Genomic DNA, 12,386 nt, shown 5'->3' on the forward strand with positions numbered 1-12,386 from the left:
GAAACGACTTGGCCGCGCTGTCATAAATTGCGTTCGAGGATTGCTAATAATAGACGTGCCTTACAAATCTGCATGGAGCACTTGCCATAAGGGCAACTGCTGGTGGTTCTCCACGGGAAATTTATTGAAATGTGTCAAAACGTCCATGCAATGGCCGATTACATGCACGTTATCTTTTGAACCCGAGCCTGTACGAGGGGTACTTCTATGTTGGGATTCGATGTGCATCCGTTTGGTTTACAGTTTTGGACAATACATTTGCAACTTTTTTTATTTTACATACGAAATGGTCAACTTTCGAGGGTTTGTTTTGAGTAGTATGCTTATTTTGAAGAAAACTTTCATAACATTTTAGATATAACTTGAATTTCAGAATATGTTTGTAAATATTTTTTCGATACACGAGTTCGAAAGTAATGACATTTGAATAAAGTGACAATTTTGACAAAACATTATAAACGATAAATCGTTTAAGATAAACTTAAAATAGGCAAATCCTAAACAAAGAGCGTCTTCAGCAAACTTGTTCATCACGTCTCAATCTACAACTATAGTAGTATAGATATCATGAAGCTATTCCTTCTATTTTTGAGTTCCATCATTCATTAAAATGTGTCACAAAATTTACTTTTTTCAAATAGTTATTGCTTCTGAACTTGGGAGAGAATAAAATACAGTAAATAACAAATTCTTAAATTCTAATTATGTCTTAAGTGGGCCTCGTGGCCGTGCGGTTAGTGTTCTCAGTCATGTGGGTTGTGGGTTCAATTCCCGCTTCAGCCATTGAAACTTTTCGTCAGGTATGTTTCTCGGCTATGCCACTGGAGCATGCTTGTCCGTTGTCTAGTGTTAAGTTACAGTCCGTGCAGCTAAATGGCTGAAGACGGTGTTTGTGTCTTTTTTAGTGCTGTTAAAATTCCGTTTAATTATATATATGACCCTCAGAAGTTGACTAACTTGTATGAAAAACGAGAAAAGTTGCAAATATATTGTCCGATACTGTTTGATGGTTCGCATAAACTCCTCTCAGTGGAAGATTTAAGCAAAGTGAATCTAATTACTAGAATTAAATGTCGCCTGACCCATACCCTTCTTGGAAATAATGGATCTATGTTGGCTTCTAGCGTTCTTGGATTTATTTGGTTTATGAGGAAGGTCATGCTAATGGGAAGTGATGATTTTTTCTGTGCGGCTACGTAGTACGAAAATAGGATGGCCGCGATAAAAGCGATGACATCACCGCCGTTCTAGCTCGGTATGATGCTGCAGATAACGGAAGGATGTAACCGTTAATTCTAATTGTGTCTATTTTCTGGAAATGATTATTAATGTCAACGAAAGTTTGGTGATTATGGATCCTCAGACTCGGCGTTTGATGAACAGACTATAAACATTTAGTATTAATTAGCTATGGTGGGTTGATTTGTACACTTTTGATGATTGTTTGAGTTGTTGTCGAGTAATGAACAGATTGTTAGCATCAAAGGCTTAGGAGGCATCATTCATTAAAGATTCAGAATAAACAAAGTCAGATGAAATATTGAGCTCCAATTACTACAAACCAATTGAATGGCATTAGCATAAGCATGAAAATGTTGCACAATTTCGCAGGTGATACACTCCTAGACCATTGTATGGGGATGGCTCCTTCCTGCCTGGCTTGATAATATTCCTCAACATCACCAGAGTTCGGAAACATGCTGCAGAGTAGCTTGCTGTCGTTACCTCTTTGTAAGGAAGGAAAATAATACTGAGCGGAGAGGCAACGAAAAATGAGCGAGGGAGAAGCGTCACAAAAAAAACGGAGGAAAATTTTTACCAAAAAGAGTACAATCTTACCTTTGCGAGGCCTGTTTTGATCGGACGTGTCACTCAAAAGTTCTGTTAAAGTGTGAGTAAAGGTGTGTAGCAGCAATAGAGAAAAAGTACCAGAAAAACTCCTCGCATTTCGATACACTCTCACTCGGATCGTTTGAGGATCTGTGTTGTGAATTTTGAGTTCAATTTTTGCTTCTCAGAAAAATCTTAAAATCGCCTCATTTTTGTATTGCAGAGAATTTTTTCGTCAAGCTTGCCGGTAGGTGATCTGCTCCTCAAACAAGGTTGACGCATACTCCAATAGTCGAGAGCTTCTTTAGCTACATCCATGCCACAGCTGAAGATGAGAAAGGATAATAACTCTTTTACTTATTCGAAGCCTCTATGTAGTATCTCAATAAAGGGAACCAGAAAAGAAGAGTTCAGTATTGTACTTTTAAAAGCCCGTATATTTTATAAGAAAAGTAATCAAAGCGGAATCGAAAGGTACAATACTTAAATCAATTTTTTTATTCTCTTTGCCTACATAAGAAAGTTGCAGAATTTATGAATACCTAAGATTGGCGTCTAATGTTTTTACATTTCTTTCATGAAACTTTAAGCACAGACAAATAGAGGTAACACTTCGAAACAATTCCCTTAAAATTCATCGCCCAATTCACACCATCATCAACTGAGGAACATGTTACGCAAAATACTGTTGTGTGCAACAAGACCTTTTCGAATGGTCTCCATGTAAGACAAACTCGTCGCAATTTGCATTAGTGTAAGCTGTAAAAGTAATTCATCCAGTATCGGAATGTAATAGAATACAGCTTTGAAGAATTTCTGAAAAGTTCTTCAAAAATCTATGGCAAAATTACTGAAGGAATATCAGAAAGCATTTTCTGTGGGTATTTCAGGGAAAAACTAATTGAATTTTGTTTAGCATATATTGTCGAAGGAAATTTTGATGGTTCTTGAATAAAACCCTGGAATTTCTAGTGGAATAACTCATCTCTCAAATGAGTTTTTCAATATTCGTAGAAAGGAATAGAATAGTAACTCTATGAGTTTTAATGAAATGGAAAAAAAGGATGAATTATTGGAGGAATTTCTGGAAAACACATAATTTCCTTAGGGATTTTCTAAGGTAATAATTACTATTTGATTTTTTTTTGGAAAATCCTCTTTCTGAGGGGATTTATAAAAAACTCAGAGGGATCTTGTGAGACTGACATCTCTGGAAAAAATCATAGAATACCATCCTGGAGAGAAAAGTGAATTTTTGGAGGAAATTCAGATGAAATTCCTGGACACTTTTAAAAATCAAACCATGAACCAAGATTCTAAGGAGTTCATGGAGAAAGAAGATTCACTCGCTAATTTTTTTGAGGATTTATCATACTGCTACGGGATTCTTGATGAGAATCCTCCGGGATTCTTGAGGAGAATCTTCCGAGATTCTTAAGACGAATCTACAGAGATCCTTCAAGAGAATCTTCTGGAATTCCTGAGGAGAATCCTTTGGGATTCTTGGAGAGTATCCTCCAAGATTCTTGAAACGTAGTCACCCGGTTTCTTGAAGAGAATCCTCCGGGATTCTTGTAAATATCCTTCAGGAATCTTGATGAGAATCCTCCCGGATTTTCGAGGATAATTCACAGGGATTCTTGAAGAGAATCCACAATTCTTGAAGAAGACTCTCCAGGATTCTCGAGAAGAATTCATCTATCTGATCTTGAAGATAATCCTCCGAGATTCTTGAGGAGAATCCTCTGGGATTCCTGAGCAAAATCTTCAGGGATTCTAGAGCAGAATCCTTCAGGATATTTGAGGATAATCTTCCAGGTTTCTTGAGGAGAATTCTTCCAGATTCTTGAGCAGAATCCTCCAGGATTTTTTAAGAGAATCCTCTGGGTTTCTTGAGGAGAATCCTCTGAGTTTCTTGAGGAGAATCCTCCGGGTTTCTTGACGAGAATCCTCCGGGATTCTTGAGTAGTAACTTCCAAGACTCTCGAGGAGAATCCTCCCAGATTCTCAGGGAGAATCCTTCCAGATTCTCAGGAGAATCCTTCCAGGTTCTCGAGTAGAATCCTCCAAGATTCTCGAGCAGAATTTCCCGAGATTCTCGAGCAAAATTACCCGAGATTCTCGAGAAGAATTCTTCGAGATTCTCGAGGAGAATCCTTCGAGATTATCGAGGAGAATCCTTCAAGATTCTCGAGGAGGATCTTTCGAGATTCTCGAGGAGAATCCTTCGAGATTCTCGAGGAGAATCCTTCGAGATTCTCGAGGAGTATCCTCCGAGATTCTTGAGGAAAATCTTCCGGGATTCTTGAGAAGGATCCTCCAGGATTCTTGAGAAGAATCTTCCGTGATTCTTGAGGAGAATCCTCCAAGATTATCGAGGAGAATCCTTCGAGATTCTCGAGGAGAATCCTTCGAGATTCTCGAGGAAAATCTTCCGAGATTTGCGAGGAGAATCATTCGAGGTTCTCGAGGAGAATCCTCCGAGATTCTCGAGGAGAATCCTCCGAGATTCTCGAGGAGAATCCTCCAACATTCTCGATGAGAATCTTCCGACATTCTCGATGAGAATCCTCCGAGATTCTCGAGGAGAATCCTCCGAGATTCTCGAGGAGAATCTTCCAAGATTCTGAGGAGAACCCTCCTAGATTTTCGAGGAGAATCCTCCGAGATTCTCGAGGAGAATCCTCCGAGATTCTCGAGAAGAATCCTCCGAGATTCTCGAGGAGAATCCTCCGAGATTCTCGAGGAGAATCCTCCGAGATTCTCGAGGAGAATCCTCCGAGATTCTCGAGGAGAATCCTCCGAGATTCTCGAGGAGAATCCTCCGAGATTCTCGAGGAGAATCCTCCGAGATTCTCGAGGAGTATCCTCCGAGATTCTCGAGTAGAATCCTCCGAGATTCTCCAGGAGAATCCTCCGAGATTCTCCAGGAGAAACCTCCGAGATTCTCCAGGAGAATCCTTCGAGATTCTCCAGGAGAATCCTTCGAGATTCTCCAGGAGAATCCTTCGAGATTCTCCAGGAGAATCCTTCGAGATTCTCCAGGAGAATCCTTCGAGATTCTCCAGGAGAATCCTTCGAGATTCTCCAGGAGAATCCTTGGAGATTCTCCAGGAGAATCCTTCGAGATTCTCCAGGAGAATCCTTCGAGATTCTCCAGGAGAATTCTTCGAGATTCTCCAGGAGAATCCTTCGAGATTCTCCAGGAGAATCCTTCGAGATTCTCCAGGAGAATCCTTCGAGATTCTCCAGGAGAATCCTTCGAGATTCTCCAGGAGAATCCTTCGAGATTCTCCAAGAGAATCCTCCGAGATTCTCCAGGAGAATCCTCCGAGATTCTCCAGGAGAATCCTCCGAGATTCTCCAGGAGAATCCTCCGAGATTCTCCAGGAGAATCCTACGAGATTCTCCAGGAGAAACCTCCGAGATTCTCCAGGAGAAACCTCCGAGATTCTCCAGGAGAAACCTACTTGATTCTCCAGGAGAAACCTCCGAGATTCTCCAGGAGAAACCTCCGAGATTCTCCAGGAGTATCCTCCGAGATTCTCCAGGAGAATCCTCCGAGATTCTCCAGGAGAATTCCCCGAGATTCTCCAGGAGAATCCTCCGAGATTCTCCAGGAGAATTCCCCGAGATTCTCCAGGAGAATCCTCCGAGATTCTCCAGGAGAATCCTCCGAGATTCTCGGGGTGAATCCTCCGAGATTCTTGGGGAGACTCCTCGCAGATTCTCGGGTAGAATCCTCTGAGATTCTCCAGGAGAAACCTCCGAGATTCTCCAGGAGAAACCTCCGAGATTCTCCAGGAGAAACCTTCGAGATTCTCGGAGAGAATCCTCCGAGATTCTCGAGGAGAATCTTCCGAGATTCTCGAGGAGAATCTTCCGAGATTCTCGAGGAGAATCTTCCGAGATTCTCGAGGAGAATCTTCCGAGATTCTCGAGGAGAATCTTCCGAGATTCTCGAGGAGAATCCTCCGAGATTCTCCAGGAGAATCCTCCGAGATTCTCGGGGTGAATCCTCCGAGATTCTTGGGGAGACTCCTCGCAGATTCTCGGGTAGAATCCTCTGAGATTCTCGGGGAGACTCCTCTGAGATTCTCGGGGAGAATCCTCCGAGATTCTCGGGGAGAATCCTCCAAAATTCTCGGGGAGAATCCTCCGAGATTCTCTGAGAGAATCCTCCGAGATTCTCTGAGAGAATCCTCCGAGATTCTCGGGGAGAATCCTCCGAGATTCTCGGGGAGAATTCTCCGAGATTCTCGGGGAGAATCCTCCGAGATTCTCGGGGAGAATCCTCCAGGATTCTCGGGGAGAATCCTCCAGGATTCTCGGGGAGAATCCTCCAGGATTCTCGGGGAGAATCCTCCAGGATTCTCGGGGAGAATCCTCTGAGATTCTCGGGTAGACTCCTCCAAGATTCTCTGGGAGAGTCCTCCGAGATTCTCGGGGAGACTCCTCCGAGATTCTCGGGGAGAATCCTCTGAGATTCTCGGAGAAAATCCTCCGAGATTCTCAAGGAGAAAATCCTCCGAGATTCCCAAGGAGAATCCTCTGAGATTCTCAAGGAGAAGCCTCCAAGATTTTCGAGGAGAATCCTCCGAGATTTTCTAGGAGAATCCTCCGAGAATTCTAAAGAAAGCCACATAAACGCTTCAAGGAATTCCTGAAAAAATCTTAGGAAAATATGTGGAAAACTATTGAAAGAAATCACAAAAAAAAAACTGTTGGAGGAATTCTAAACGAAATTTTCATGGAATCCATATAATCCCTAGAAAAACTCTTGGAAAAATTGTTTAAGAATTCAGAAAAAAGTCTTTGGAAAAATCACAAAAGCAATTACAGAACAAATAAGTGGCAAAAATAATTTCGTAAGGATTTTTTTGCCATGGATTCACCCAAAAACTGTTGAACCTACAAGAAATTGTTGAAAGTTATTTGCATAAATATTTGAAAGAATACCTGGAGCAATCCTAGGAGTGATTCTCGTAGAAGTAGTGATAAAAAAATCAGGATTTCTTGGAGAATCTTTACAGGAATTACTAAAGAAATTTCTATAAGAATCCCCTCTAAGATCGATGAAGAAGCTTTAGAAAGAATCCTTGAAATAAGTCTAAGAAACAACTTAAAAGATTGTTTGATTTCCTCGAGGAACACAAGATGGAATTTCAGAAGAAACGCCTTTGGCATTTTCGAAGAAATGCATAATAAAATTTAAGAAAGAATCCCCGAAAAACTCAAACAATGGAGAAAATCATAAAACAATTCAGGGGTAATAAATGTATAAATTTCTGAAACGATATAAATTTCTGAAACGATTAAATGAATGGAAGAAATTTTAAAGAAGTATTTGAAGGAATTCCAGGATGAAAGTATCTGTAAATGGATTCAACTAGAAAATTATGGGAAAATCTTTGACGAACAGAAACATGGGGAATATTTTTTTGAGGAGTTATGAATTAGTGGCATTGTAGCAGTTCAATTAGTCAAAAATGCAGGGTGCAATTGATAAACCCATCATCGTACGTTAAAGCAGTCAGTTTCATTCACAATCCAGCGTTAACATTGATTTAGTTACATCGTGCTTCGTATGTAACATGTCAGTCTTTTTCACCCTCTGTTCGTCTATATGTTTTCAAGCTGCTGCGTTATTCGGAAATAGGATTATCTGCGATGATCGCATCACTCTTCACATTATTACAAAGAACTAAAACACTTTTCAGCATGTTGCTAAGTGTTGGACGCTGAAGTATCGTTATATCTTGCCTCAGTAGTAAGAATCACCACGAGAGTTTTTAATGGAAGAAAGCATCGACGAAGAGAATTGATCATCGCAGATAAGCCCAAATGAAAAATCAATGTCAAATTGTGATAAGATTTGACGTATGACTTTCTGTTTGAAAAAGAAATGTCGAACTATGTTGAACTGATAGGGAAACGTATACTATTCTTGGCACTTTTTAATTCACACACTGATATGCGTCGTACTGAAGTCTTTCTTATTGCAAGGATTCAGACAATTCAACAGAGAAAACCCCATATGCCAAAGTAAATCATGGGATCCAAGTGTTTCCGCACCCTATTTGGAATACAATTCAAACTAAGTAATATTCCTGATTTTATTTCGGATTTAAAAACTATGATTTATTTACCAGGACTGCTTTAAAACCTCTTTTAAATCGACAAAATGTTTCTTCTTCCTGGCTTAACTGGGAGCTTACTTTGACAATTGACAATCGTCAATGTTGTCAAGGATGTATATTGTAATACATATTTCTTGATAAATCATAACTCCCTTTCCTTTGAATCACTCACTCCCCATCGTGAAACTTCCATCGGTCGAACGGAGATGGAAGACAGTTGGCGTTGTTGAAATTATTGGAACAATTTGAGCTGAATTGGAGTGATCCGGTGATGGCACTGTCGGTGGCGGGGCATGAGTCGAGCAAACATAAATTTCCAAGTACCTAAGACTTATTACTGCTGCTCTAATTGATTCCGCTGAAATTGTGATTGGCTCCCTGCCAATATGGACAGAAGTCGATGAAAAGTTCTGACAATCCGTAACCAAACAACCCGAACGAAAAAGCACAATCCCAAATGAACGTAAAAGTCAAAGTTTGATTCTTTACCTAACCCGAAGTGAGCTTTGACGCCCCCGAGGTTCCGCACTCGAAACAGGCCGGACTTTTTGAACGCACAGTTTAGTATGAACCCAAAGTCGGAATCTAACACACAGGTACTTTCTAACGGCCTGATTGTGCCTAGAGGATGCGGGGAAAAAAAGAAAGAAAGAGAAAGAAAAACGGGATATAAAATGAGGATCACATTTTGTGTTGGATGATGGATATATGTTGGTCTTCCTTGGATGGAACAATTAATTCACTTTGCTGTCTGTGGATTTGAGCGGGTGCGTTTTGCGTGTGTTCCCCCTTTACCTTGGTATTGGTGCGTGCCGGTGTAGCTTGGTTAGCTGGGTGATGATAGATGGGTGAGTGTTAGGGAGGTTGTGCAATGTTTCGCCATAATTCTATTTCCGGTTCCGAACCCAATGCCCTTCCATGTGAGGCTTGTGCATACCGCAGCCGAATGCATTTTAATGTTGGTTCATCATAATGATAAATCTAGAAATGATTATTGATTTGCAAAAGTATTGCTTTAAGATCATGAATGGGGCAATAATGGGTTTAACAAACAATCCAGGATGTCCCGTTACATCCCAATATCTCTCCCTATGTTGATGATTTTTTCGATCCCTTTATTCTGCATACATTTTTAATCTCCATATCTCGGTATTCTCCTTGTATCTCGATATCTCCCTATCTCGATGTGATTTTCATTCCAGATTTTCTCTCCTTGGTTTACTATTTTTCTGGTAATGGTGTGATTTTCAATTTAGTAGGGAAAGTGTACCAGCTATGGCCATAGTGGTTCCCTATTTGGCCATACGTGAAATTTCGATAATTTTCACATTTAAAATCTTTTTGGACGTTTAAAAATCAAGATACATCTAAAATCTTACTAATACAAAACAAAAAAAAACTTTACAAAATGTGAAGACATTCCAGCAATCCCGTATGGCGAAATAGGGAACCACTATGTCCATAACTGGTACACTTACCCTATTCATTAAAAAAAAGTTCTTTGTCTCAATCTCTCCCTATCTCGATATCGAGATGTGGAGAGTGGACCGTATATAAAATGTAAGATATTAGTTTTTTTTTTTTTTTTTTTTGGTGTTGGGATTTAAACCACTGCGACCATGAGTTTGATCTATTGTGGTATACCCCTATTTAATTTGCATTCTTTCAGGACGACGAATTACCATTTGGGGTAAATGCCGTTGACTGATGATGCGAAGTACTCCAATCCGGTATGATTCTTAGAATGAAACCAATAACCAGATTGGGATTTTCTAACCAAATTTCAAAAGGGCTTAAAATGCCCTTATTGAAATATTGTCTTCTACGTACATACAACGCTGGACAGTCACAGAGCAAATATTGTGAGGTCTCTATTTCACAGTCACAAAACCGACAGACACCAGTTTGACATCGATTGATTTTATTCAAATGATATCTTGTCGGACAATGTCCTGTGAGAAGTCCAATAAGTATGCTTAAAGATTTTTTGTTTAAACTTAAAAGTTTTTCCGTAACGTTTTTATTTGGAGTTATGAACAGTTTTGATTGCCTTAAGGTTTCTGTTGCAATCCAGTTTGACTGTATCATTTGATCCTCCCATTGTTTCAATTCCATTTGTATTAAACATTTGGATACACCGCAGAAGGGTTCTGGTCCTATGAACTGGACACTTGACCCTCTCCTTGCAAGTAAATCCGCTTTTTCATTACCTTCAATTCCACAATGGCCTGGTACCCAGTATAAATTAACCTGGTTCTTAACGGACAATTGCTTTAGCAGTGTTATGCATTCCCATACCAGTTTTGATTGGCTTGTGAATGATTTTAAAGCTTTCAGCGCCGCTTGGCTATCTGAAAATATGCAAATCCGTGCTAACCTGTATTTCCTTCTCAGACACAAAGATGCACATTCTAGAATGGCATAAATTTCTGCAAGGAAAACAGTGGTCCATCTTCCCATTGGTATTGAAATATCAATACCTGGTCCTGTAATTCCAGCCCCGGTTTTATCATTCATTTTTGAGCCATCAGTGTAGAAAATTATCGATCCTGGTGAGATATTCGGACCCCCTGATTCCCATACTTGGCGGTTTGTTTCAACCACGTTATATGGTATATCTAAGTTCATCCTATTTTCCATCCAGTCTTCGTTCATTACTACCAATGGATTTATTGGAAAATCTTTCAGTATACTGAGATGCCCGAAAAGATTGCCTTCTAAAAATGTATGAGTTCTTTTCAGCCTTAGAGCACTCTTTTCAGCTTCCTTCTGTATATATTGATGTAGCGGAAGTTTATAAAGAGCTGCTTCCAAGGCTTTTGATGGTGTACTGTGCATTGCTCCTGTTATGGCCATGCAGGCTAAGCGTTGCAACTTTCCAAGCTTTCTCTGGGCCATATGTTGTTTTGTTTTTGTCCACCAAACTAGTGAAGCATAAACTATTCTAGGTCGTACTATAACCGTATAGATCCAATTAATCATTTTTGGTTTCAGTCCCCATTTTTTACCAAAAGTTTTTTTACTCACCCATAGAGCATTTGTGGCTTTGAGTATTACCTGCTCTAAGTGTAAGTTCCAATTGAGAGTACTATCTAGTATTACTCCTAGATATTTAACATTGGAAGAATATTGTAAAATACATCCGTTTATAGTCAAATTTTTTAAAGTAATCTTTCTTCTGCGAGTAAACGGCACCAAAACTGTTTTTGATGGGTTAATGTTCAACCCTTCATGTTGACACCACTGCCAAGTACAGTTCAATGCTGATTGCATTCTGTCAGTGATTATATTATCAAACTTTCCACGAACTATTATTACCACATCATCTGCAAACCCAATAACTTCGAAGCCTTTTTCTACTAGTTTAATGAGGAGATCATCAACAACAAGCGACCACAACAAAGGGGATAATACACCTCCTTGAGGACATCCCTTAGTGGTTTTTATTGTTATTGAATATTCTCCCAATTCAGCAGATACTTCTCTATCATTCAACATTTTCATAATCCATATTTTGATACAACGATCGAATTGCCTTTTCACCATACAATTTTCAATAGATTTATAAGACGCATTATCAAACGCACCTTCAACATCCAGAAATGCCATAAGAGCTATTTCTTTCCTGTGAAGCGTGGATTCTATTTTTGTAACCAGTTCATTAAGAGCTGTGACTGTAGACTTATTGGGTTGATAAGCAAATTGATATTTACTGATAGGATTTGTTTGTAAGTATTTTGACTTTATGTATTCGTCTATTATCTTTTCCATGATTTTAAGAATTGTAGATGTTAGACTAATTGGTCTAAACGATTTTGGATTTGTTTTGTCTTTTTTCCCTGCTTTAGGAATAAAGACGACCCGAACTTGAGTCCATATTTTTGGTATATGGCCAAGACATAGGCTAGTTTTAAAGATATTTGTGAGAGAGTCAAGCAGTAATTGTCCACCCTTCTGTAGAAGTGCAGGGAAAACACCATCTCTTCCTGGAGACTTGAAAGGTTCGAAAGAATTCACTGCCCACTCAACTTTAGATCGAGTAAAGATAGTATCCGGTAGATCTAAGTTGTTGCCGGTAGTCCTATTAGGCCTAGAGGTTTCTCCAACTTTATCACATTCTGTATCATCACTCATTACTTAACTTGATCCTGGAAAATGACTTTTCATCATTATTTCAAGTGTTTCTTTTGTGTCAACGGTAAAACTCCCGTTTATTTTTTTCAAATTTCCCAGCCCATTTGAATGGTCTTTGGAAAGAACCTTCTGTAATTTTGCTACATCCGGAGTTTTTTCTATGTTTTCACAATAAAACTTCCAGGTTTTTCTACGGGATTTTCTTATTTCTTTGTTGTAAGTTGTAAGGGCCTTTTTGTATTGGTCCCATTGCCCAGAAATTTTTGCGCGGTTGAAAAGCTG

The 12,386-nt window shown here is 39.5% G+C and overlaps 1 protein-coding gene across 4 annotated transcripts in view; it reads right to left on the bottom strand.

Annotated features, from left to right (window-relative positions):
• Nucleotides 1-12,386, bottom strand: part of LOC5572844 — a 375,823-nt gene that overhangs the window by 51,290 nt on the left and 312,147 nt on the right. For all 4 annotated transcript variants that reach the window (XM_021849986.1, XM_021849987.1, XM_021849984.1 and 1 more), the window contains one exon: nt 8,460-8,591. In XM_021849986.1, the coding sequence (XP_021705678.1) occupies nt 8,460-8,591 (132 nt within the window). The remainder of the gene's footprint in view (nt 1-8,459; nt 8,592-12,386) is intronic.

This window comes from Aedes aegypti, chromosome 3 (genome assembly GCF_002204515.2).
Source record: "Aedes aegypti strain LVP_AGWG chromosome 3, AaegL5.0 Primary Assembly, whole genome shotgun sequence".
NCBI lineage: Eukaryota > Metazoa > Arthropoda > Insecta > Diptera > Culicidae > Aedes > Aedes aegypti.